Source organism: Maniola hyperantus, chromosome 15, assembly GCF_902806685.2.
Source record: "Maniola hyperantus chromosome 15, iAphHyp1.2, whole genome shotgun sequence".
Taxonomy (NCBI): domain Eukaryota; kingdom Metazoa; phylum Arthropoda; class Insecta; order Lepidoptera; family Nymphalidae; genus Maniola; species Maniola hyperantus.
In genome coordinates this window covers 10,055,757-10,083,499 of record NC_048550.1, presented here as the reverse complement: position 1 = coordinate 10,083,499, position 27,743 = coordinate 10,055,757, and the positions used below count along the sequence as shown (strand labels likewise).

At 37.0% G+C, this 27,743-nt stretch overlaps 1 protein-coding gene and 1 long non-coding RNA gene across 5 annotated transcripts in view; one reads left to right on the top strand and one right to left on the bottom strand.

The window, feature by feature from the left end:
- Nucleotides 1-27,743, top strand: part of LOC138403373 (uncharacterized) — a 606,611-nt gene that overhangs the window by 263,126 nt on the left and 315,742 nt on the right. The window lies entirely within an intron of this gene.
- Nucleotides 1-27,743, bottom strand: part of LOC117989238 (fibronectin type III domain-containing protein 5) — a 133,833-nt gene that overhangs the window by 60,234 nt on the left and 45,856 nt on the right. For 2 of the 4 annotated variants that reach the window (XM_034976576.2, XM_034976578.2), the window contains exons 2-4: nucleotides 10,620-10,730; nucleotides 9,142-9,274; nucleotides 1,725-1,870 (exon numbers count right to left, since the gene is read on the bottom strand). In XM_034976576.2, coding sequence (XP_034832467.1) covers nucleotides 1,725-1,870; nucleotides 9,142-9,274; nucleotides 10,620-10,695 — 355 coding nt within the window. In that variant the 5' untranslated portion in view covers nucleotides 10,696-10,730. The remainder of the gene's footprint in view (nucleotides 1-1,724; nucleotides 1,871-9,141; nucleotides 9,275-10,619; nucleotides 10,731-27,743) is intronic. The other 2 variants (XM_034976577.2, XM_069503662.1) reach the window with 1 other exon arrangement.

Genomic DNA, 27,743 nt, shown 5'->3' with positions numbered 1-27,743 from the left:
TTTACTTTGATGTTATTGTGTTTCGATTCTCGAATTCTAGCAACGTTTGGTGAGATGTAAAATCTTATACTACGGGTACAGCTCGTAAATTAACTTTAGTAACTCAAGCGGTTTATGTTGATGAGTACGAGAAAAGCAGCTTTGTCTGTCCCTGGTACAAAGCAGGTATTACGATGATCAAATTTAGCTTATTATTTTTGTTGACCTCCCTAGCGCAGTTATGGTGAGCGCTGTGGTCTTATTAGTAGGAGGTCCCGGGTTTGATTCCCGATTTGGGATTTTGTAATTTCTTAATTTTCTCTGGTCTGATCTGGTGAAAGGCTTCGGCCGTGGCTAGTTACCTAAGTTAATTTCAAGCTTACGTAATTAATTATCACTACTTCATCATTGTATTGCAAATCAAATTCAGCAATTGACAATCAGGAAGAGTACAATAGCAACTAATTTGAAGTAATGATTTCACTTTGACTTTGATCGCAAAACTTCGTAATTAGCGACAGTCTTCTAAACTCGGCCTCGTGGTATTATGTATTAATATTCCGGTTGCATGTAGGTACCTCACTATCCATTGCTTTTGTATGCGAAACGCGAAACAAAAGCGAAAGGGAGTACACGGATACACAACGAGTACACCACTAATACACCACGAATACTCGAATACACGTGACGGCACGCTGGCGCATGTTGACACAGCTGTGAAAATGACAAGCCTTGAGCAGTTACAGGAAAATTACCCACGCTTTGCCACTGACTATTAAATATTTACTGGATTATACGTTTGTTGGTACGTGTCTATGTAACCTATTAGAAAATTTCAAAATAAGTTGTCGATGGTGAATAATTTCGAAGAAAAAATTGATAAGCATAAAATATTTTCTGACGCAAAACTGATGCCTGTTGGTGATGCGTGTTCTGGAGTAGAACGCGCACCGGCAAGCGAAACGGGGGTGACTTCTAGTTCTTTAGAGTCTAAAGAACTAGAAGTCACCCCCGTTGCGCGTCTAAAGTTTAGACTGATAGCCCTTCTTACGCGCTTCTCCATACAAATGTATTACGCCTATTATTCTATTCTTTATTGTCCTAGATCTATAACTAAGCCATTTCTCGATTTATCTCTTGATAAACTAAGCCAATTAATCAATCAATTCATCTATGTAATAAAATAATTAATATAGTAAAATTGTATTTATTTCAAAGATTATGGCCCTTGAAAAATCTCTATTTAAGGGCAAATTTTGAAGTAACTTCGTGCGTAAATAAACTATAGGTATATTAAACTAGAAAACTGGAAAATTCATTTCACACTTTATTTCATAATCATTTCAAATGTCTTAAATTTGTGTAAAAAAATGGGCGTAATTCCAAACGTCGATTTGAAATTTTCACTTTCCGTTTTCACTAAAAAATCTTGTATCTATAGAAAAATTAATTCACCCGGCCTCTCTCGATGTGAGGTGCGGTTAGAGGGAAAGGGTGACACGACCGCACAGGTAACGTTTTGTTCTGTCATCTACGGAAACCGCACAATTTTACGCTCCACCCAACAACGAGTAGTCGCTTCTATGAAGAAGATGGCGGCCCTTGCCTTGACGTGAAATGTGTGGTGAGCTGTGACAGGTATATGCCCAGCAGTGGACAAAAATAGATTGATCTAGCTTGTAGGTATAACACTCGACTGAAAACTTAAATGCAAAGTGAAAATAATTTAAAAAATAACCACTTACCCAGCGTGCGGAAGACAATAGGCCTGCTTCTATACTTGTGGCCACCCCAGAGAGCGGCAACAGTCACTTGATATTGCGTATCTGCTTCTAACCCGCTGAGGATCACTGCGTCCGAGTTGCCAGCCACCTCCAGCACCACTCTGTAACTAACGTACCATGAGTCAATTTCGTTGTTTTCTACTAACAAGCTGGGGATAGAAGGGGAAAGAAGATGGAAATCGAAACGAGCAGGAAAATATAATTTCTTGAAGCGAAAACTTCATGTTTTATTTAAAGAATATTAGCCATGTTAAATGACTAATATTCCCCTTTCCTCTCCAACTAAGTGTCAGGCTTGTGCTAGGAGTAGGTACGACAATAGTGCAACAGGCGGGGTTTGAACCGTCGATCTTTCGGTTTTTTGGAGCACATCCCTACTTAATATTATAAATGCGAAAGGGTATCTGTCTGTCTGTCTGCTAGCTTTTCACGGCCCAACAGTTCAACCAAAGATGAAATTAGGTACAGAGGTAGGTTACATCCCGGGGAAGGACATAGGCTACTTTTTATCCCGGAAACTAAAGAGTTCCCACAGGATTTTTAAAAACCTAAATCCACGCGGACGAAGTCGTGGGCATTATCTAGTTACAAATAAATTCCTGTTAAAATACAGTCAAATTAAAAACCTTCTAGGGAGTTGAATGGCGAACAGAATAATAAAACTTTTTAATTTTATAAATTCACCCGTCTGAAAACATCCAGGCTTATCCCAGTGGCAGTCTCGTACGTTCCATGGTTAGATTTTTTGTGCGATAAGAAATCTAATCTTTTTACTCCCCTCATAGTGGAGTCCATTAAACGAGTCCCTTTGGTTTTCGCTAAATAATACAGCGCGGCTGCCGAGGGGCTAAACAAAAAGTACCGGAACCAAACATACTAATGTACCTACCATAGGGTAGGTGATCAAGCAATGTGGTGTGTAGCTGTCACTATAAAGTGAATTTTGTATTCAAGTCAAGACTCAAGGTGTGATGTTTTCTAGTTCAAACATAATCCTAACAGTTCATGGAGGATAAAGCAAAATATGCCAGTCGTCATCATGATCATCAACCTTTAATTATTCCACAGGGTCATAATATAAAAATCCCCAGTGGCATTGCCATGTCTACGCATACACCATTTTTCTCACAAGAGAGAAGGGATTTGTACCTTGGATTCAACATAATTACTACACTCGCTCTTACCAAGTATATTTATTACATACGTACATAATTAATTATGTATTAGGTACATAACTACATAGTTTCTAATCAACGAGAAAAGTTGTGATAGCCTAGTGATTAGGACGTCCACCTTCTGATCGGAGGTCGGGGGTTCGATCCCGGGCACACACCTCTAACTTTTCGGAGCTATGTGCGTTTTAAGTATCACATACTTCAACGGTGCAGGAAAACATCGTAAGGGAACCTGCATGCCTGAGAGTTCTTTATAGTGTTCTCAAAGGTGTGTGAAGTTTGCCAATCTGCACTTGGCCAGCTTGGCCTTCCAGGCTGGCCAAGAAGCGCAGATTGGCAAACACGGGTCTCCTTAGACCCGTGTCCCGTCCCCCACTCTGAGAGGAGGCCCGTGCTCTATAGTGAGCCGAGTTTCTCAAGATGATGATGAAACCTGGATTAATCCAGTTTGATCTGATTAGAAATCTGATCTGATGTTATTCAATTTTGGCTACCAAAGTGTAGTCACAATTTTAATCATTACCCGTTCTATAATCCTCCCCTTTTGCGTTGAAATTGAGTTAAGCAGTTCTTATTCAAAACGTTTCTCTCACAAAACGCCCGGTCATTTAAGAGACGCTTGATGAATATTTCACGCTCACATCATAACTGGCCATTGTACTGACATAGTTTAGAGATCATACAGTCGGGCAATTAAATAAAATTCACTCGTTCAAACCTTCCAAGCTTATCTCAGTGGCAGTGGCATCTATAATCGACAGTCTCGACCCGTTCTATAATCCTCCCCTTTTGCGTTGAAAGCGAGCAAAGCAGCTCTCATTCAAAACGTCTCCCTCACAAAACGCCCGGCCATTTAAGAGACGCTAGATGAATATTTCACGCTCACATCATAACTGGCCATTGTATCTACTTTCATAGTTTAGCGATCATACAGTTGGGCAATCACTTTAATCGTAGGGTACTCATACTGCCTTACGGAAAATAACTTAGCGATAGAACAGTTCAGAAACATAAATTACGCAAAGAATTATGGCTCGCTTACAAATATGTAGACAATTTGAGCATCAAACTAGTCTCTAAGCTAGGCTACGCTGTCATACTGCTATATTTTTAAACAATTCAAATACACTTGACTCTATCCTTTTACCCAAGTAGGTAAAATTTCCACCTTTTCAAAAATTGATAATTTTTGTACATACCTAATGATAACCTTTAATAAAAGGGTTTTTCATCTAACATAATATTTTCAATATTGCTGGCTCTTAATGTACCTACTTAATTTCGAAATACATACTTCAACAGCTCGCGACACATAAAAAATACCAACATCATCATGAGCACAACTCATTTAATAAACTATCTATTAAAGTAGGCTTTATGACATGGTCCGAGGACCCATTTGCCATATTTTAGCATAAAACACCCTCAAAAAACAACAATACGTTATCATAGGGAATGCGTGCAGTTTTAAGTTGTAAAACATGCAAGGACCTATAAGAAGGCTTCAAAATGCAGCGCTCGATAGGATAGCAACTACTCGTGCTTCACAGAGTGACGAGCTTCATAAAATTGCTTTATTGTCCGACTGTATGGTTGCTAAGCAGTGACATTAGTTCAGAATTGTTTCTAGTGCTGAATTTCACGTGTAAGGATTGTTACAAATATTTGAGTCGGGAATTTCCAACAACGCGTACTGCAAATACCGAATTCAACACAATAATAATATTCTGTCGGGTTTTGGTACTGGTGTCGTTTATGTAACGTTCCTACCTACAGTGCCTACGCGGCAGAAAGTAATGTACATCGACCTTTAGAAGGAGATAGCAGATTTGTAGAGCATTGTCTCTGTCGTTGAGACCGACAAAACGTCATATAGGTATGAGTGACAGAGACAACGCTCTACAAAACCGAAATGTAATTGTAATGGCCTACATTACTTTCTGCCGCGTACTGCACGCTACGACGTAGCAAATAATGATTTCAGCATTACCTATATTAATGCCCGCGAATTTATTCGCGAGGGTTTAGGTTATTAAAAATTCCGTGGGGACTTTTGCAGTGAGTAGGTATCTATAGTTAAGTCTCTTATCGCCGATACTAAAGTATTGCATGTGCTTTGTCCATTAGGCATGTTTTACATTTATGTAAACGATGTAAAAGTATTTTGACATCTTGTTTGTTTCAACATGTCATCGAGTAGGTTAAGTTAATTTTAGCTTAATAGCTTGGTATTTGAATTATTTAGAGCGTAGTTATGTTTAATTACTTTTAATTAGTACCTATCTATTTACTTTTGCGTAGGTTGCTACATAATGTTATTGACTTATCTAGTTGAGTATTTATGTACTCACTAGGTGATACGTCTACGTGGGTAGGTATAGATTTTTTAAATTCTGTGGAAACTCTTAAGATTTCCCGGTCCAAAAGTAGTCTATATAATCAATTATGTCCCCGGGATGCAAGCTTCCTCAGTCAAAATCAGTTAAACGGATTGACCGTGAAAAGCTAGCAGATGGATAGACAGACACAATTTCGCTATTATAATATTAGTATGGATTAGTATTGATAGTATGGATACTAAAAATATACTTTCTGAGGTGGTGTGGCCAGGATGCGACAGTGCGTGTATCCATAGACAGTAACACTGTCTATAAACGCCTTATACTGGCTTCCCACGGTGCGTGATTCAGCGGATTATCACGCACAGACACCCACGCGCCGTGGTGCGTCACACGCTGCGTGTCAGCCTGTGTGGGTCTTGAGATTCGAAGCCATTTTGTCACCCGCGGATCGGACGCATCGCAAAGGACGCGTCGGCACTACGTCGCGTCGCGTCGGTGCGGACTGGTTCGCGTCCGTCCGCAATATCACGCACCGTAGGAAGCCGGTATTAGAAAGTCCGAATATGACTTACGAATCTTGGAGAGCACACTAAGCCAGCTGTCAGAGTTTTTATCACTACCATCTACAGATTCTAAAGTTAATTAAACTCGAGAATCGAAATCGTACTCTTAGTCGAGTCGTTTGTTTTTAGTTTTTTAATCACGTCGTATAAATGTTCAGGTAAGTACTAAATACATAATATCATTGCTCATGTAAAGCTTATGTTAATTTGATAATAATTAATTATTTTCTTTCACGCAATACTCAAAGTAATCAATCACATTTATCGCACGACTCCTTAACATGAAGCCATGCAATTTAGTAGTATACGAAATTTAGGGTTAGTTCAGATACTGCCAAAACCGCATGGACCAACCGTGCGAATTTCATTTAGGGAAGCTATCGGAATCATAATAGTATTTTGTTTAATAGCCTATGCCCGCACCTTTGTCTGCGTGAATTTAGGTTTTTACAAATAGCATGGGAACTCTTTGATTTTCCCCAATAAAAAGTGACCATGTCATTTTCTGTCCATGCAAAAAAGAATATCGATCCGTTGCTCTGTTATAGTGTGATCGAAAGAAAAACCGTGAAATCATCAAATAAATACACTTTCGCATTTAACCGCGCAGTTAGTTGTACCTATTTATGTGTACAGTGCGCACAAAATAAGTAGTCTAATCTGAACATGAGTGTGCATTGTACAAAAACAGATCCCAGCTGGCATTATTTAAAACCGATTTAGTCCATGACCTGTGCAATTTGTGGAAACCGCAACTTCAGGTTAGACTACTTGTTTTGTGTGGATCTACCGTCACCTTTAACCTGCAGCTCAACCGCATATTCACTAAACAAAACTGTGTGCATTCAAGCGTTTCCGCACGTCAGAACTGAGCCTTACACTGTAATTTGCTAAAGCGTATATTCAAGTAAGCCTACAAATAGACTGCATTGATTTATCAACTGGTATACAATGAATAATCGTGTTTATTCGCCGAACCCGCTTAGCATAATGATGTCAGCTATTATCGAGATTACAAGTTGACATGATAGCCCCATTTTAGAATGTTTTCCCTGGCTTTATAGGTACTGTTTTTGGCTTGCGACATCGGTAACGCGATGTTGGGACGTGTTGCGCCAGTTTTTATATATCAGGGTTCCGTACCTCAAAAGGAAAAACGGAACCCTTATAGGATCACTTTGTGGTCTGTCTGTATGTCGGTCTGTCAAGAAACCTACATGATACCTCCCGTTGAATCATGAAATTTGGCAGGTTGGTAGGTCTTTCAGAAAACCGTGAATTTGTGGTTATATTACACACAAAAAAATTGTGGTCCTGAACTAATAATAATTAGTATTTTCTAGTGCACCAGGGAGGTCGACAAGAGGCAACTATGTTGTATCAACTTGTGAATTTATTAGATATTCCATATATCCAGTTGCATGATACAGACATAACACAAAATGGATTTCTACGTCACTCTACTACCCTCTTAGGAGACAATTTCATTAGACAGATAAGCTTCATGTTTCAACGTGAATAACGTCACTTGCATCTGCTCTGCATTACCATCTCCTGTACCTATTTACTACAAGGCATTGTATTACATATACGTCATCAACATAATTTCATAATACAGGGTGTAACCAGAATGCTAGCAAAAACGAAGACAGGTGATAATACTTACTAATGATTACTGATATTATGATACCACAAAAAAACGCGAAAAAATATTTCACGATATATTGCAAATAAAACATCTGAATGACGCTAGAGGTCAACGAACGTTGCGTAAGTAGGCCACTCGGAGTCAATGCCGCGTTGTAGGTGGGGCATTGACACGAGTTTTACACGCGATACAATGCTAGTTTGAAAAATACTAAATCGCTAAAACTACAAAATGAGGCAAATGGTTATTGGTATTGGATTGTGTTTAGGTAGTATAACAATAACGCTAAGTTTTTGCTAGCGTTTTGGTTACAGCCTGTATAAAGCTATGGTTCTGATTTCTGAAAACCGTATTAACTTGTACAATGCACATCTGTGCAAGATTCCACGTCATAAAATAAGTTCCGCTATCTAAACCTTGGCGAGAAACTCTTATAGTTTCGTCAGGTCCGTGTGTCCACTGTCTATCTGTCTGTATGCCATTTCAGCACTCACAAACTCAGCACAGTCCTACAGTAATATAATATGTGCAGCGATCACAGATTTTACTATGTAATTAAAATGTTGAATCACACTCCCGTGAGTAACACTGTGACTCAACGGGAATTTTTCGTAAATGTTGTCCCGTTGTACCTACTGAAACATAAATAGTGAGAGCCGAAAAAAATGCAACCCTCGAGTGATACCTCATTGAATAGGTATTTTGAAATCATTGTCAAGTGTCTAAGTTTTTTGGAAAAAAAAACTACTACTACTAAAAGTATCTTAATGGGTATAAAAGCGTTCTTGCATATTACAAACGGAAAATATACATTGTTCGATATTTTTAGATATTTCATAAATAATGCACAACCTAAGAGAGTAGAGGGAAAGAGGTCATACGGGTCATCGATTATAGAGTTCGAAGAAGCAACTTGCAACTCTCTCCTATAGTAACATAATATACTTGATAGTGTAAATTCAAACTTAGTTTTACGAACTTAAATAGCTTATAATATAGGTGTTGTAGTTAATACAAACTAATAGAATATTTGGAATAAGTGCAGAGAAAAAAATTATGCTGGCATTTTTTGTAGATTAGATAGCTAGCTACGATTTTAGATACCCCTGAACACCTATAAAACTTAGTGTAACAATATAAAACCGAGTTAGGCTTAAATATTGTATTAAGTATAAACAAAATAATATGGTGTATTAGTAAATGCTGGAATGTTAAAAAGATGTGTATCCATAATATAATTTAATTCATGTTAAGTAGTAGGTATTTCTATAGAAAGTTAAAAAACACAGAAAATGATAAAATATTATTCTTGTTAAGTAGTATTTTTGTAGAAAGTTAACACAGAAAATGATTAAAGGTGACAGAAAAGCAACGGTACAAAATCAACTAAACACCAACCGACTACATTGCACTGAGACAGTCTCTACTTTTTTTTACCTAAAAGTATTTTGGCATATAAAAAAATTCCAATACGAAATTGGACCTCAATAAACTCAAACACTGAAAAAAAAAAAAAACAGAATAGGTAACGTACAGGTACAATTATTATTTATCTATACCTATATATAAAAAGAATTTAATTCAATTTATCTTTACATAGTCGGTTCATGTTTAGCCCAAACAACGAACTGAAGTAGCAAAACATCTTACCTAGCGTCTGAAGGCTTATACGTGACGTCATACTTCTCGACCAAGTCCGCCGTGGTTGACCACGAGACACGCACTGTGGTTGGGTTCAAGAACGTCACAGTTATATTCTCGGGCACGCCTGGACCCATTGAACCTGCAAAATCCTGAAGCTTTTAAACTATCGTGAGTGATTTCCATTATATATAATATTTACTCACGTGTTTAGTCGACGTTAGCCCGACTAAACACGTGAGCAAAGCCGGGACAGATATTATATATAACCTGAAGCTTAGTCACACACTGGTAGGTTCGATACTCGAGTGGCTAATCTAGCAGTAGATCCTTAAAAATACATAACTCCGAAAAGTTAGAGGTGTGTGCCCGGGATCGAACCTTCAACCTCCGATTAGAAGGCGGACCTCCTAACCACTAGGCTATCACAGCTTACAGACAAAGATACTTTCCCATTAATAATATTAGTATGGATTTATTCGCAAAGAAAATTCACAAAAAAATAACCAAAATATGAAACCCCGGAAAATCAATCACTCTCCAATTTCCAATTATCCGTTACAATAGCATTTCCATAAAATGAGAGCTGCAGTGAAATTTCCATTACCAATTTATTCAATTTTGAGTCCCATCGACTTTCAATAATTAATAAAACAAATAAATATCAGTTGCGCATAATTAAAATTATGTCAACAATACTATAATTACTTGCCCTACTTAATGACTTACATTTTGTGAATAAAAAAATTATATATTATGAAAAGGGGGATTATTACGATATTGTAATGCTTATACGTACGTATACAGGATGAGTGACTTTTTTTAATTCAAAATCAATCATAAAATTTTCTTTGAATTATGAAAAATTCACAAGAATTTAAAATTTACTTCATTAATTTAAATTTGCCGTGGCAACAAAAAGTATTAGCAACCAAGTTTTTCAATATGCTTATAGATTTCTTTTAAGGTACCAATATAAGTAGTTTCTAGTGCAAGCGGCTCTATAATTAGCAGAATACAAGGCCTCATCAACGAACCACAGCAGCACAGAAAATAATCAAAACCAGCGTAGCAACAAAAACAGAAAGCATTAACAACCAAGTCTTTCAGTAGGCATAATAATTATAGGTTACGCTTAAGGTAACAAAGGCATTGATTCTGTTGTTTTTCGCTAAACTAAATTTAGAGTATCTGCATCCTCTTCTTTTTATATTGCTAAAAAAGGACGGAACATGAATTTTACATTTAAAGGCTCTAAATTTTAGTACACGCTACAAGTTTAAACGATACAACGCTCGCGATTGGCAGCTAAAGTCACGAGATCTGACGGTTCTAAATTAAACGTAAACCTGTCAAACTATGTCTATCCTTATCATATTATATTAGTAAGAAGAGGATGCGAATGCTCTAAAATTTAGTTGTGCTCAGAATCAGTACCAATGTTAGTTTCTAGTGCAAGCGACTCTATAATTTAGCAGAATACAAACCGGCATCAACGAACCGCAGCAGCACGGAGAGCGCAAGAGCGACGGCGGCGGGCTGCGCGAGCGGCGCTCGCCGCATGTCGCGCCCACGCGGCCGCTCATGCCATGCCGCTTCTGAAACAAGCGAAACGCATCATAATAATTATTATTACTAAGATAACGTTTCTGAAACATGCGAAATGCATCTTATCATTATTAAAATCATCATGCATCAATTCAATATTTCATAAGGGTTATTGAGTTAACCGGGGACCCGAGAGCTGGCAGCTACCTTGGTCAAAGAATTAGTTTGGCCATCCAGGTTATGCTGCCAGCATCTTGGGTACAATGCCTCGCTGCGGTGGTCTCGATGAGGTTTTAGATTTAATTTAATTTATTTTAGTTTCAATTTAATGTTGTTTTTTTTAGATTTAAGTTTATTTCATAAGAGTACTATAATACGATACTAAGAGCCAAGACCAAGAAAGAGTGCAGAGTAAGCAAGGTTTTCTTTTCGGTAATGGGAATCAAAGACTCGATCGACAAAGTTAGCTTACGTATTCATCATTAAAATAAAACTTCAAATAATTTATTTTATTTGTTTCTTTTCTTGTTAATCGTCCTTTCCCACAAACGATTTGATTTTAATATGATTGAAGAAAAATAATATAGGTACTTATAGTAATTTATATAGTAAATTAGCCCCGAATGATGGTTATAGTCCGCGACAGATTGAGATGGCAATCGGGGTATGAGGCAGGGTGACGCCCCGCACACCAGCAAGTCACCCGCGCTCGCCCGCACCGTGTAAATGCGAGGGCTGTGCGGGTGTGAGAGGCGTTCCCTCCCCGATTGCTATCTCGACCTGTCGCGTACTGTACGTGGTTTTCGAACTCATCAGCTGGTATTGAAATTCTATCTATTCAGCAATAAGTACAGAACTTTGATGCACAGAACAAGGAATAAGCTAGGTATGTCTAGACGTCAGACGTAACTCGGGCTAAAAATAACAAAACATTGTACTCCGATCTCCCGTCTGAATAAACTAAATACCTAATTTACATTGGAAATAACATGTGGAGAAATATTTACTGTGAGTTCAAATCTACAAATCTCTCCGCTTTTAATTCCGTAAGGCGGGTTAACAATGATTACTACCCATATTATAAATGCGAAATTGTGTTTGTTTGTTGGTTTGTCCTTCAATCACGTCGCAACGGAGCAACGCATCGACGTGATTTTTAAATAGGTATACTTTATCATCATCATCATCAGCCTGTGGATGTCCACTGTTGGACATAGGCCTTCCCTAAAGAGCGCCACCGCACCCGGCCCTCAGCCTTTTTCAATCGTCGGTCCATCGTGCTGGAGGGCGTCCCACACTACGCTTGCTTATACTCGGTCTCCACTCAAGGACTTTCCGGCTCCAACGGCCATCGCCTCTACGATAGGCATGACCTGCCCACTGCCGCTACAGCTTGCTAATAGTTTGGGCTATATCAGTGACCCTGGTTCTCCTGCGGATCTCTTCATTTCGGATCGTATCCCTCAGGGAAACTCCTGACATAGCCCTCTCCATAGCTCGCTGAGCATCTTTGAATTTGTAAACAAGCCCGTTTGTCAGTGTCCACGTTTCAGCACCATAGGTGAGGACAGACCACAGCGGTATACTACCATGTAAAGTGTGTGTCTCTATGGCTGCAATCTATAGAGCGCACTTTGACTTTGCTCAGACTTAAGACACTGTTAAAACGAGACAGATTTATGCCGTTTATATAACGCTGTCTCGTTTTAACAGTGTCTTAAGTCTGAGCAATATAGATATCTCTCTATAGATCTCAGCCTATCTGTCCGTCTGTTCGTCAGTCCATCCGTCCTGATCGTGCTTGGACTGAAGGTGATAAGTAGCTAATGGACATCCAACTTAAGCCGATTAAACAGCTGTGGAATTTATCGGTACAACAACCCAAACTACTTAAGCAGGCTTAGTGATTAATTCCTCAATCGTAAACAACAGTAAAATTAAGGAATTTTGTGTTAAAATAATATAGGACCGAGAGGCAATAAACTTTGGGAAGGTTAGCGAAATTAATTAAAATGGGAGAGGATATTTTATGGTTGATAGGCAGTAAAACCATTTGGGCTATTAACGCATTATTTAATTAATAATTAATTAATTAGTCATTATTCTCTGCTTCTTTCGGAACAAAAAGAATCATCATTCATCGCCTGAACCCATAACCCACTACTGAGTATTACGGGTCTTTTCTAAATATGAGTAGGGTATAAGGTCATTGTCCACCACCCTGACCAAGTGCGGATTGGCAGACTTCACACAACTTTGAAAACATTATGGAGAACTCTCAGGCATGTAGGCACGTAGGTTTCTTCACATTGCTTTCACCGTTAAAACAAGTGATATTTAATAGCTTAAAACTCACATAATATCTCCAAAAAGAGGTTCGTACCCAGAATCTAACCCTAGACTCCCGAATATGAGGCCAACATTTTAACCATTAGGATAACATAGCTATATTCTTATATTAATTATATATTACTAGCTGATGCCTGCGACTTCGTTCGCGTGGAATTAGGTTTTTAAAAATCCCGTGGGAATTTTTTGATTTTCCGGGATAAAAAGTAAGTAGCCTATGTCACTCTCCAGGTCTTTATCTATACACATGCAAAAAATCACGTTAATCCGTTGCACCGTTGCGACGTGATTGAAGGACAAATCAACAAATTAACAAACAAACACACTTTCGCATTTATAATAAGGGTACCGATAATAATCCATTCAGAATGCTTGTAATTCGATTAATCAAGCCTATTACTTATTTCAACTAATTGTTTTATGGCAAAAAACCGAAAAAGAAAATCAAGTTACAAAAGTCAATTTGGATTAATTAAATAAAAGTGGATGCTCCTTTTACAAGTCTCTCTCGCATTTTTTAAGGCTAACTTGGGTAAAGTTTTATTAAGAAGATTTATTTTAAGGGATTGAGTTTCTTTTTAGCTCAAACTTTTATAGTAAGTATATAGGTAATAAAAATTTACGGTTTTCAGGGCTTCACACCTGAAGGATGCCTACGAGACCCTGTTACTAAGCCGGTCTGTCTATTCATCCGTCTGTCCGTCTGTTCGTCAGCGCGCGGTTGTGAGCCGTAACAGGTAGAGAGTTGAAATTTTCACAGAATGTGTATTTCTATTGCCGCTATAACAACAAAATAACGAATATTTAAAAATGGCCGCCATGAAAATTAAAAAATATAAAGGGTTATAATATCTTGTACGATGGTACAAAGTCTGACTCGCACTTGATCGTTTTTTTTAGTATGGCCACTCTAGCATAGAGATCGTTGCCTTTAGGTATATAATTTACGTACCTATGATGTACCTACTACGAAATGCGTCATCGTTCCCGATAAGCTTTACAAACCACTGAGCACGTATGTTAATGATACGATTAACGCTCGCTTATGTAAACAAAATGAATAGTAAATGTTTCATCATCAACCTATCGCTGGCTCACTAGTGAGAACGGGTCTCTTCGCAGAATAAGAAGAGCTTAAGCCATAGACCACCACGCTGGCCAAGTGCGGAATGACACACTTTACATACTTTTGAGAACATTACGGAGAACTTTCAGGGGGGAGGTTTTCTCACTCTATTTTTCTCAACCGTTATAGTCTTAAAATGCACATAACTCTGAAAAGTTAGAGATGCATGCCCGGGATCTAACCCCCGACTTTCCGAATAGGAGGCGGACGTCTTAACCACCATGAGGAATCTAGTGTTTCCAAACGTCCGCCTCCTATTATTTAGTCTAGTGACTAGACTATTACGGTTCCAAATGTTTCACCTATGTACCTATACAAAATTATATCACTCGTGACTTATGTATGTTTATGTCATGATTTAACAGAGTTATATAAAGCTTAAACACTATAATATCGTTTTAGTTATATTATTATTCAAAACTATAGCTATTAAGTCTAACAAATTACCATAATAGGCTAAATATAGGGAAAAACTAAGAAAATGATAGAAAGTAGTAAGAGCTGGTGAATAAATTTTGCCTTGTGTATTCTCTTTTTTAAATAAAAAGTAGCAAGATTTTTTTAAACTCTTGGCCGTGGGTACCTGCCAGGTAGTAACTACCTACCCACGGCCGAAGCTTACCACCAGACTAGACCAGACACAATTTAGAAAATATAAATTGCCTCTGCTGGGAATCGAACCCGAAAGCTCCAACTTATTAGATCACAGTGCTCACCACTGCCCCAGGGAGGTCGACATGGTAACTATAGTCCGCGACAGATTGAGATGGCAATCGGGGTATGAAGCGGATTGGATACCCCGCATACCCGCACGTCGCCCGTGCTCGTTGAAAAATGAAATGAAAATGTACTTATTTATTTAAAAGAATAAAGATTTTAGAAAAGAGAACAAGGTTATTACACTGCAGGTATACTTTAGATCTTTTCCATATAAAAAACTTTTACCAGTAGACCCTACACTAGGAGATGACCTGTATCGTATGGTCCGAGTAAATGTAATTAACTTTGGTTTACATTTTTAGCAGTTAAATTGTAAAAGAAATCTCCTAAAAATAATATTATTTAAAATTTATTCGAACAAACTTACCCGTCAGTAAAGCTTTTTTAATTTAACTGTCCTCCACCAACTCTTTGACTATAAAGTATAATGCCGATGCAAATTTTCATATTTTCCTCTTTCTTTGTATAAAACATACAAAGCTGAACCACTTTACGCACGCATGCTTTTACACGATTTATATTCTTTGCGGTAAACGAAACGTTATTAAAATATAATCTACGGTAAACTAGAAAAGTGCACTGCGATGAATAAACTAATTTGCAAGGAAGGGAAATGAGTATGGCCTACTAAGTCTTACGAAAGCTTTTATGAAATGGCTAGCTGATGTCTATGACTTTATCCCTGTGCATTTAGTTTTTTTATAAATATCCCGTGCCGTGATAATTTCTCAAAATCATTTCACAGTAAAGCTAACACAGATCAAACCTAGATCATAATTATCAAGTTTCTATATCCAGCGCAACTCAAACAGCTACATATTGATATAGCCGAGCCGACGATTAACGTAGTATATTATAATAACTATAGCGTATGCCCGCGACTTCTTCTGCGTGGACTACACAAGTTTGAAACCCCTGTTTTACCCTTTTAGGTTTTGAATTTTCAAAAATCCTTTCTTAGCGGATAGACGTCCAAGTCATTATAGCTATCTACATGCCAAATTTCAGGCCGATTCGTCCACAGTGCCCGTCAACCGTGCGTTGATAGATTAGTCAGTCAGTTAGTCAGCCAGTCAGTCAGCTTTTCTTTTTAAATATACAGATGTGATATTGCCTAACATAGTGAATAACGGAGGTCAACTTCTTAAACTGGATTTTATCGAGTTTTAACCAATTTTGAAGGCGTCTCGTTTTATCTATTTGCTTGAAAGAGTTCATACAACTTCTTAGTTTAAAAAGTATAAATTACACGAGACACTACGGTACCATATCTATTTAAAGTGAATCTTCTAAAGAGAAAAAGTAAGTTTTATATTATGAAGAATAAACACGGTCAACGACGGCTTATACTATGATAGAGGTCAATTTCGTAAACTAGATTTTCCCGAGTTATTGCCAATTTTGGCATGGTCTTGTTTTCAAAGTCACTCAGAGTTTATACAACTTGTTTATAGATCTTTAAAAATATAATATGATTAAAACAATATATCGAACACTACAACGATTATCCTACGTACCACCTCAAATAACAGAGTAAATATATTGAGAATAAACATAGCAGACAATGGTTTAAGCTATGATAGAGGCCAATTATGTAAACTGGATTTTCCCGGGTCACAGCCAATTTTGGTGTGTTCTCATTTTCTTAAGTCATTTCAGAGTGCATGCAAGTTCTTTGTTGATGTTTGAGATATTATTGTACGGAACACTACTACGATATTAGTAATACTCTACGTTAATACATTGTAATAAAAGAGTAAATGTATGCAGAAGACAATAGCAGACAACAATAGAGACTAGGATAGAGGTCAATTTAGTAAACTGGATTTTCCCGGATTATGGCAGTTTCATTTTATTATGTCATTTTAGAGTGCATGCAACTTCTTTGTTGATGTTTGGGATATTATTATATAGAATACTATGAACCCTCTTAAATAAAAGAGTAAATATATGAAGAATAAACGTAGCAAGACAACGGTGGAGGAGTTCATAATATTATTATGAACACAGAGGTCAATTTACTAAACAGGATTTTCTCGGTTTATGGTCAATTTTGAGGTAGCAGTGGCATGGTTTCATTTTATTAGGTTGCTCAGAGCCAGAGCTTATTAAACTTCTTCATTGGGAGAGAATAAAGTGTTTCATTTAACTAAATATTTTTGCTAGAATATCTATACATAATGCTTAACAATATTATATCAAAAGTCTTGCTCTATCTGACTAACTGACTCATATCAATGCATAACCTAAACCACTGCCATGCCGTTAGAAACTATGAAATTTTGTCAGTCTCTAGGTTTATTTATGGCGTAGGAACTCACTAAGAAAGGATTTATGAAAATTCTACCCCTAAAGTGGTTAAACCAGGACTTGAAGTTTACATAAGTCCGTCATTTTGCAAGTTTGAAAATTGGTATTTGGATTTTCGGATAAGAATAAAAAGTAAGCACACAATTCACGATTGTCCAGAATTGCACCCCAAAAGGGGTGGTTAAATATGGGGTTAAAAGTTTGTATTAAATAAGAAAAAAATGGTACTTATTCGTCAGGCTTTCGGTTAAAAATTAATAACAACGAATGTTTTAGTTTGTAGAAAATTCATCGATTTTCAAGAGTTCCACTCCCTCAAGTGGAATTTTCGAAGCAGGGATGGGTCCGTTTAATGCTACGAATAACTAATGTTTTAAAAAAAGTCACTGAACTACACCTACGGAAAACATTCATGAAAGTTAATTATTGAAACAAGTTGAAAAACACATGTAAATCCGCCTAATGTCATTAAAGTATTTACACATTAAACGGCATTAGGAAGCACTGCCGAGGTTGTAATCGGATTATTTAATAATTCGATTTTATTATTTCTGATTTTTGCCTGGGAATAATGAACACTTTCCACTGAGTATTTTACGCAGTTATGAATTGAATTCATACGAAAAGGTAAAAATATACCGACTAACAAATGTAATATTACTTATTATAATATTACTAGCGTCAGCGGGGCGGGTCACTTCCTCTCTTCGCTTTGCTCGGGTGGAATTTAGAAAATCGAGGTGGGGATTGAATTTTCAAAAATCCTGAAATACATATTTCTTCATTTGTTGCCGAAAACCCAAAGATCAATTTTCAGGTAAATAACTTGAAAAATGACGGACTTTCATACAAACTTTCATCCCCTATTTAACCCCCTTGGTAGTATAATTTTCAAAAATCGTGAAATACGTATTTTTTTATTTTTAACTGAAAGCTTTAATACCAATTTTCATCGATGTAACTTCAAAAATGACGGACTTTCATACAAACTTCCATCCCCCATTTAACCCACTTAGGGGTGGAATTTCAAAAATCCTTTCTTAGTGGATACCTACTCTTTACAAAGAACACACCCTCCAAATGTCATGTCTCTAGGACCAGCGGTTTAGGCTGTGCGTTGATTTATATGTCAGTCAGTCAGTCATTCAGGACTTTGAATTTTATATATACAGAATAACATTCCAGTCTTAGGTTTATTAGTGAAATTTGTATCACATAGAAAAGCCCATCAAATTTTTCACTGTCCGGCATAATAATTATGCCGGACAGTGAAAAATTTGATAAAAATTCATAATTATTATGAATGATGATTTAAAATAAAATTAAGTGTGTAAGTATCGTGTGAAAAGCAAAAGACTGGTTAGGATGACATTTTTAACAATAAAAATAAAAATTCAAAAATGCAAAGTAACCTTTCACTTATAATTTTTCTGAATTGTTTTGTGGCTGACTAGAGTGAAATACTAGCTCTAACTTTGATTAAAATTGGTCCAATAGAACTCGACATATAAGTAGGTACTCAAAACGACATAAGTAACTTAATTTTTTTACGTGTCACCTGATGTTGAGTGATTACCGCACACCATGAATATTTTCAGCACCAGAGGAACCGCTAATTCGTTGCTTGTCTTTTAGAAATTTGTTGATCCGCCCCTTGAATAACCCCATGTTGAAATCTATAGTGGGAACATCGTCGAAAATTTCACGCGGTCGAAGAATAGAACATAAGCAAAATAATATTACTATAATCCAAGTAAGAAAATTTAAGCGACAAGATCACGGACGGGTTGGGACGTGGCCGTTTTATACAAGTCACGTACAGTTTCCGTCCCATCCCGGTCCCATCCGATGTTTTATCCCGTTACGCGGTACGTGTGCTATGAGCTTTAGATTCAATGAAATAATATTATGTTAGAGTAGATTTGTAAGAAACAATTTTATTTAGTTTCACTTTCGTGTATTTGTTTCAATTCTTGTGATGAATTTTTGAATAACTTCTATGAAAGCAGTTCTTATGGAACTTCACACAACGTACAGCTCGTTATCATGTTTTCAACTATAAGTACCTACAGGTAATGTAAAAAAGAAAAGGCTGACGACTGTGACTGACTGACTGATCTATTAACGCTCAGCTCAAACTACTGGACGGATCGGGCTGAAATTTGGCATGCAGATAGCTATTATGACGTAGACATCCGCTAAGCAAGGATTTTTTGAAAATTCAACATCTAAGGGGGTAAAATAGGGGTATTAAATTTGTGTAGTCCACGCGGGTAAAGTCACAAGCATAAGCTAGTTCATACATACATCCAAGAGTCATACAGCTGCAAGAGCTTATTTTCAATAGGTAGGTACTAAAAATGTGAGTGAGCCTTCGATTAATTTAGAGGTCTATGGAGTGAGCAAAATTCAAAATTCAAATTATTTATTCAAAGTAGGTAGTGTCTCTTTTTGAAAGTCAGGTTATAGATGATGGTGGCGATAATTATAATTACGTAAACTTAAAAGTAAAAGCTACGAGGGTTCCAAACGCGCCCAGGTGTGAGATGAAACTGAAATGGATGTTTAGAAATAAACTCTTCTCTCCATTTATCAATGGTTTTTGTGTGTGTAATTTCATCCCATATCAAACCTAATTCAAGTTTAGACGTGAAATCATTTCATGTCCTTTCCGCACGAAGGTAAAGAACTGCGTACAATAGGACAACAACGACCCTTACACAAAAGGCAGGGACTCTTGACCCAAAAAACCGGCCAAGTGCGAGTCAGACTCGCGCACTGAGGGTTCCGTACTACAATTGTATTTTATCGACATTTTGCACGACAAATCAAAAACAGTTTAAGTGAACACAGTAAACAGTTCATGAACACAGACAACAAAGTGATCCTATAAGGGTTCCGTTTTTCCTTTTGAGGTACGGAGCCCTAAAAAGCCCTCGAACTTCAGCCATTCACACGAGAACATGTTATAACGAATACCCAGAACTTTCAAGTACTTTAGTAAGAAGATTGGACCGAATGAAATCGAAAAGTCCTATTATAGACCCTAATAACAATCGGTAGGTCGCTTTGTAAGTGAAAAGGCAATGGAAAAGAAAATGGGAGGTCCATAAGTGTTTGAAAGAGGCGACTATTTGCCAATTGGATACGTACATGCTATGCATTGCCAATTTTTATTATTCTGTACTCAATGTTGATTGCTCAGCACCAGAGCCTAGACGTGTTTAATATCATCATCATCAACCGATAGACATCCACTGCTGGACATAGGTCTCTTGTAAGGACTTCCACACGCCACGATCTTGCTCCGACTGAATCCAGCGGTTCCCTGCGACTCGTCTGATGTCGTCCGTCCACCTAGTGGGTGTCTTCCAACAATGCGTCTTCCGGTGCGAGGTCGCCATTCCAGCACCTTGGGATGCCAACGTCTATCGGTTTTACATACTATGTACCATGCCCATTGCCACTTCAGCTTCGCAACCCGTTGAGCTATGTCGGTTACGGTTTATTATCTAAACACCAATAAATTTATTTCATGTGTATATCTCTAATACCAATTATAAGAATCTCTGTAAATATGAATAGTGCAAGTCTGACTTGTAATGCGCATTGCCATTAAGCTGTAAGCATAGTAAGGATCTGTATTAAAATTAAATTAAAAAGTTACAAAACACTTTAATGGAATCACCTCGGCATCTATACAATGAACCAAAAGCTTAATTTGCTATAGTCCGCTGAAACAGTTTGAATCTGTATAGTGCAACATGCAGCATGCGAAATGCAACGCCCGCCCTCCCATTGCTAAACATGCAGGAAAAAGCAGTCACCAGGCAAGCAATACGCACCACCACCACGCAGCACCACACAATACCCAAAACGTTTCGCCCCGACACCGGAGCATCCTCAGGAGATATATAATTATAATACATACACCTTACAATCCACAATTGCCAAGTCAGGTAAAAATCTTTAAGACTTTGAGATTTCTCTCTTTTCTTTCTCTTTCTCTCTTATTTACAGTTTGTGGACAATATTATGTTATACCCTGTTCCGAGCTTATCCTTGTTTTGTCTCCGACTTAACTAAATAAGTACCTCTATTATATACTACAATCAGTGATGTGGTTATCTCACTACAATAATTATTATGAGGTAAAAATTATGAATCAATCTGTGAATAAGTAACTGCAATTACTAATTTGTGTTTAATATTGTAATCATAGTTATACTTCGAAATTATGTTAGGTATATTATGTTAAATGATCAATGATAAATTTTATTATCAATGGTTAACAAATAAACTATTAATAAACTTAAATCTAAAAAAAAAACAACATTAAATGAAAACTAAAATAAATTAAATTAAATCTAAAACCTCATCGAGACCACCGCAGCGAGGCAGTGTACCCAAAATGCTGGCAGCATTACCCCTTTGGATGGCCAAACTAATTCTTTGACCAAGGTAGCTGCCAGCTCTCGGGTCCCTGGTTGACTCGATAACTCTTTTCGCAATTTCTTCAAAAAGAGCTCGAGCTCCCGGGCCCCACGACCCCAAGGTCTCCACACCAAAAGGCACGAATACGAAGCTCCCATCGAGGTTTTCATATTTGCGCCTCTTGGCCTGTTCGGCGCTGATGGCCGCTGCACCCGCCATAGAGGAAGGAGGTCGCCTGAATGTGCGATGCAGCTAAAGTGTCTATGTTATGTTAAATGTTTTTGATTCTGGGATATATTTGTTTTACCAGCTACATGTCTTACCTACCTATTATACTATACCTACTTAGACTAAACGTGAATAACCGCAACCGTAGGTATAGGTAAAATATGTTTTGTGAAATGTTCCAAATAATGGTAAAATACCGCATGCGAATTAATTCGGTATATAATATAAATAAAGTTATAAGTTTTTTAGTACGTATTATTTAGAGAAGATATTGAAAACTGTTTAGTAGAGTTGAGAAAGAAAATGGAATGTAAAAAACTTACTTTTGTTTTCGGCGTTCAGTAACTTAATTCAATTTTTCTGTAGCCAAGTTTCTTTATCTTTATTTTTAAGTTAAGGACAAAATAATAATTTCAGGGGAAAATCTTCAGATATTTTCTCCCTTTTGTAGGCCTTTTTCCCCATTTAAGCTGACATGTACAATAGATTTGTCTTGGGATTAGACTCGTTATATTTGATTATTGAAAACGAAACCGTTGCTGAAGAAACAAAAGTCGGAGGTATATTTCGCTTACCATAGTTACATATTATTATTGAAACTTGCTTTCTTCTGCGTAAGCTTTTTAAACCCATGCCCCTTTGGTTTCCACACGGCATCGTACCGGACCGCTCAATCGCTTGGCGGCACGGCTTTGCGGGTAGGGTGGTAACTAGCCACGGCCGAAGCCTCCCACCGGACCAGACCCGAAATTTAGAAATTATAAAATTCCAAACCTCTGCCAGGAATCGAACCCGGGACCTCCTACTATTAAGATCACAGTGCTTACCACTGTGCCAGGGACGTTGTCAAATTGTTTTTAAAGCTACGAGTAAGATATCGCGTCGATGATGCTCGGACTGCTGTTGCCCTTTCTACGTTGTGTCCGACCAAGGCCTAAGTTCCAACTTATTACTTAGCAACTGAGTTTCCTTTCACAGTTTTGTGGACAAAGTCATTTTATACCGTAATCTGACCTTTGCTGTCACCAAGTTAATAACACTACAGCCAAATCCAACAATAACTCGGGAAACTTTTTACTTTGGGATGTTTCGATAGTCGCGTTTACATTGTGTTTACGATAGTATTAGCACGTTTATGGTTCACATAAAGAACCTAATATTTAATGTCATTTTGGTGGTTATTATTATAATAACCACCAATATTATACTAAAAAATCATATACAATCACTGCTCATTTATTATTATAAATACAAAAGTGTGTTTGTTTGTTGGATTGTCCTTTAGTCACATCGCACAAAGTATCAAATCGAGATAATTTTTTGCAAGGTAGCTTAGCTTTGTTTTTTTTATAGGTTAGCTTAAAAATGTATTAGGTCCATGTTAAAGGAGACCTTAAAGAGAAGAGCTTAAAGACCTGAAGAGTGATATAGGCTACTTTTTATCCCGGAAAATCATAGAGTTCCCACGGGATTTTTAAAAACCTTATTTCACGCGAACGAGGTCTTGGACATCAGCTAGTTATTTGATAAAGCCATCTTATTTTAGTAACTAGAAGATGCTCGTGATTTCGTCCACGTGGATTTAGGTTTTTAAAAATCCCGAGAAAACTCATTAAATTTTTCACTGGACTTGACAGACAGACACACTTTTTCACATGTATAATAATATTAATATAAATAAATTAAATAGCTGTTTTATGAGTTGCTGTAGTTATATGACTTTTTATTTCTTTTATAATCAATACTTATAATTTTCTATAAATGAATACTTTTCACATAAAATTTTGCAGTGACAGAGCATTTTAATTGAAACTGTACCTGGGTCATTTAAAACAGAAACATCCAGAGAGTTTAAATTATACTTCTCATATAACGCGAGATAGCTGATAATATAATATTTAATTAAAGTTAATTTGCATGCTCACCGGCTCTCTTTGTTCCGTACCCAGAATTGTACGAGTGAATTTTTTATTATTCATGAAGAGCTTAAGAAAACTGGTCAAGTTGGGTCGTGCTCGTGTTATTTAATCATACCTAGTCCTACAGCCTTCATGTACTTTATACACGACTCTTTAAAAAAAGTGCGTTTTTAGGGTTCCGTACATCAAAAACAAAAACGGCCTAACAAATCCTACCGGCTGCGCCATGTAATGTTGAATGAAACACTTGTCTGAGAAGTCGATGGTGTATTTATTTTTCTTAAAACTTATTTACTTATTATATTAATAATTATCTAATACACACACAGTGCAAATACAACGTTCTCGTCCTGAGTATAATCTTGTCATTTGTCACTTCAACTTTGACATTTGGCATAGAGTAACATTCCTCTATGCTACAATAGGATCACTTCGTTTTCTGTCTATCTATCTGTTAAGAAACGTAGAGGTTACTTCCCGTTGACGAATCATGAAGTAGGTAGGGTCTTATAGCACACGTAAGGGGAAAATCTGAAAACCGTGAATTTGTGTTTACATCACGAAAAAAAAAATTTAAATGTGTTCATGAACAAATAATTAGTATTTTTAACTTTCACAGTAAGATTACTATACCAATTGGGGTATCATATTATGGAAGGGCTTTCCTTACACATTTTAAAACAGTTTTTTCTATGCATAATAGTTTTTGATTTATCGTGCAAAATGCGTAAAAATACGACTATAGTACGGAACCCTCGGTGCGCGAGTCTGACTCGCACTTGGCCGGTTTTTTAATTATATTGTAAAACTGTTTCTTTTATGTCTTGCACAACTATCTCTATTATGTATAACTCCGGTCCTGTATAATAATGTAGACATTTACTTGAAAGCTAGCTCCAAGTTGAAACTTTAAATTGAATGTATTTATTGCTTAGTTCAACTTCTCGCCATAGTTCAGTCGACTAATTTTCAGCTTTGATCCGGGCTCAAATTTCCTGTTCCCAAGTTAATTACACTACAAATAAATTAAGGCACTCGTCTCGCCACCTCTCGACAGTTCTGTGCAAACTTTTGCACTTTGTTTTATATTTTAAAGTTTTCAATGAACTGTTTGATGGTTGCAAAAACGAATTTGTTTTTCAGTCCGAGAGTATATCAGTTTGTTCGTTTGTTTTTCCAAAGCTAAAACACTGGCAGCAAAAGGACAAAGCTTTTTATACCAATTATGAGAAAAACTATAAACCGACAAAAGAACACACTCCCTTAGTTGAGTAAAACAAAGAAATTTATTGAATTTTACTTATACGTACTCGTACATTTCTTACAATTCACGAAGGCGAGTGAACTTTACTTGTGGTTACGTCGTATACAAGGGCATTGTGTAAGTGTGCGTGCATGTCGGACCAATCAGTCGCGAGCAAGCGCTCGCAAACGCACACATTTACTGTACCTACCTTAGGTACTTATACCGATACAACTTAACACAAGCATAAGCCACTCGGCCTCGTGAAATGCAAGAACTATAATTACCTAACCCGAACCAACTAGGGATGCAATGCGTGTGATGTGATATGCACCAATGCAACGAAGACGACTCAAGAATTGGATCAACATAATATAAATAGATTTTCATTAGCGCGCAGTCGTGTCGAGTTTCCACTCGCTAGACAGTTCTCATTATCTTTTAGACGGTGAAATGTATCACCTACTCTACTCGTATTTCATCTGACAATTATACTTAGAAGATATGGAACGCTTTTAGTGCGTGTAATATGACTACGAGTATTACATTTATGAATAGGGGCTTCTACGAAATAACAGATAGAATAGAATAGAATAAATTTTATTGCGTAAACTGTGTACATGTTCAGGTGTTTTACTTAGTTTTAAAAGTTCTAACAAGTTGCCACTTTGTGGCGTGCAATACTACCAAATAATATGACATTATGACATTACAACATTTTATAAATTCAATGAGTTCACCAGTGCTAAATAAAATAAATTCTCCTGCTAAATAAAATTCTTTCTGTATTTATGAGATGCCAAGACGTAAGTGTGAGTTTCTATCACTTTTTTCAACACCTCTCTCTCGAGTCTCGGACAATGACCTCAATTTGACGCCCCGCTCGTCAATCTTAATTTCGGTAAACTTTCTGCGGGAAAGAAAATTTTGATCGCTTAATTGGTTTGTTTTTATGAATTAATCTCTTCGAAAGAAAATTCCTGAAGTGATTAATTGACGAGCTTTTTGACATAGCTTTTTGTTTATCCACCACAATAAAAGTAAGTATAGAAAACTTGACCTAGATTTAGTAACTGAAATATGTACCTAATATAGTGGTTTTAAAGTTTAGTGTATTTTGAAACTTATCAGAAAAGAAGCATCGCTGGACTGCGTCAATATCTTTTGAGCCCATGTTTGAGTTGGGCTCAAATCAAGGACACCATTTCATTGAAGGGTAAAGAGTTGCGCTAAAGTATTAGTAACATTTTTTTAACTATATAGGCATGTGCTTGACTGCAAACAGTAAGTGATGATGTAGCCTAAGATGAAGCGCGCGCGCCTAAAAAATGCCTCTGGACATTTGGAATCTCTAGAACAAAGCACTAAAGCATTTGATAAAGCTAACTTTGGAATAATGTCAAGTTACTTGTATTGTAACCCATCCAACAAAACTGTTAACAATGTAGTTTGTACATTGAAACCAATTAACAGTCTGTATTGACGTCTTAACGACTAAGCTAATTGCCAGACCGAGTGCTGTGTTTCCCGATGTTTTAGAACAACAGAATGGATTCACATAGTACCGAAAAAAATTATTAAAAACGTAGTTTCACAGATATTTACAGTGTTAGCAATTAACGCCTCTATTGATGGCTTAACTAGATCGGCGACTCGTTCCAAAGCTCCAGCAAACTAATTGCCTGGTTATTACTTTGTTTAGCCACAACTCCCTGGCCGAGTGCTATATTTACATTTATAAAGTGATAGTATGATTTAGAATAATAGTATAGATTTCAAAAGCTGTGAGTAAATATATGTTAACAACATAGTTTTAAAATGGGATCAAATTTACACGCTTAGTTAGTTTTTTGTAAAGCCACAACTCCCAGGCAAAGACATGTGTTTACAGATATTTTAATGTTTTAGTATAACAATAGATTTGCAAATCATCGACCAAAAGTGTTAACAATGGGTTTTTTCAGTGGGACCAAATTAACACGCCGCTCCAGTAAGCTAATTTCCTAGTCAGTTCTTTGTAAAGCCACAACTCCCATAAAAGACCTGTGTTTACAGATATTTTTATGTTGTAGGATAACAATAGGTTTGCGAATCATCGAACAAAAATGTTAACAATGTATTTTCTCAGTGGGACCAATTATCACGCCCCTTCAGTAAGCTAATTACCTAGTTAGTGCCTTGTAAATCCACAATCCCTGGCGGAGGTCTGTGTTTACACGATAAAGTATGGTGCTGTAGAGTAACAGTTACAATAGATTTGCGAAGCACCGGACAAAAATGTTAACAATGCAGTTTTACAAAATATATTTACAGTGAAACCAATTAACAGGGCGTCTATTGAAGGCTTAAACAATGCGGTTTTACAAAATATATTTACAGTGAAACCAATTAACAGGGCCTCTATTGAAGGCTTAAACAATGCAGTTTTACAAAATATATTTACAGTGAAACCAATTAACAGGGCCTCTATTGACGGCTTAACTAGATCGTTGACTCGTTACACCCACCGGTCCAACAAGTTAATTGCCTGGCCATTACTTTATTTAGCCACAACTCTCTGGCCGAGTGATATTTTTACAAATAGCGTGATAGTTTGATGTAGCATCCATTACTTTATTGATGCTGTGTGTTCTAGGTTTTGTTTTGTGTTTGCCTTTACAACAATAAACATTGTACAAGGAAAGCATCTAAATATTCGGATGCCGATAGGGTTTCTTTAGGAAGTTTTCTAAAT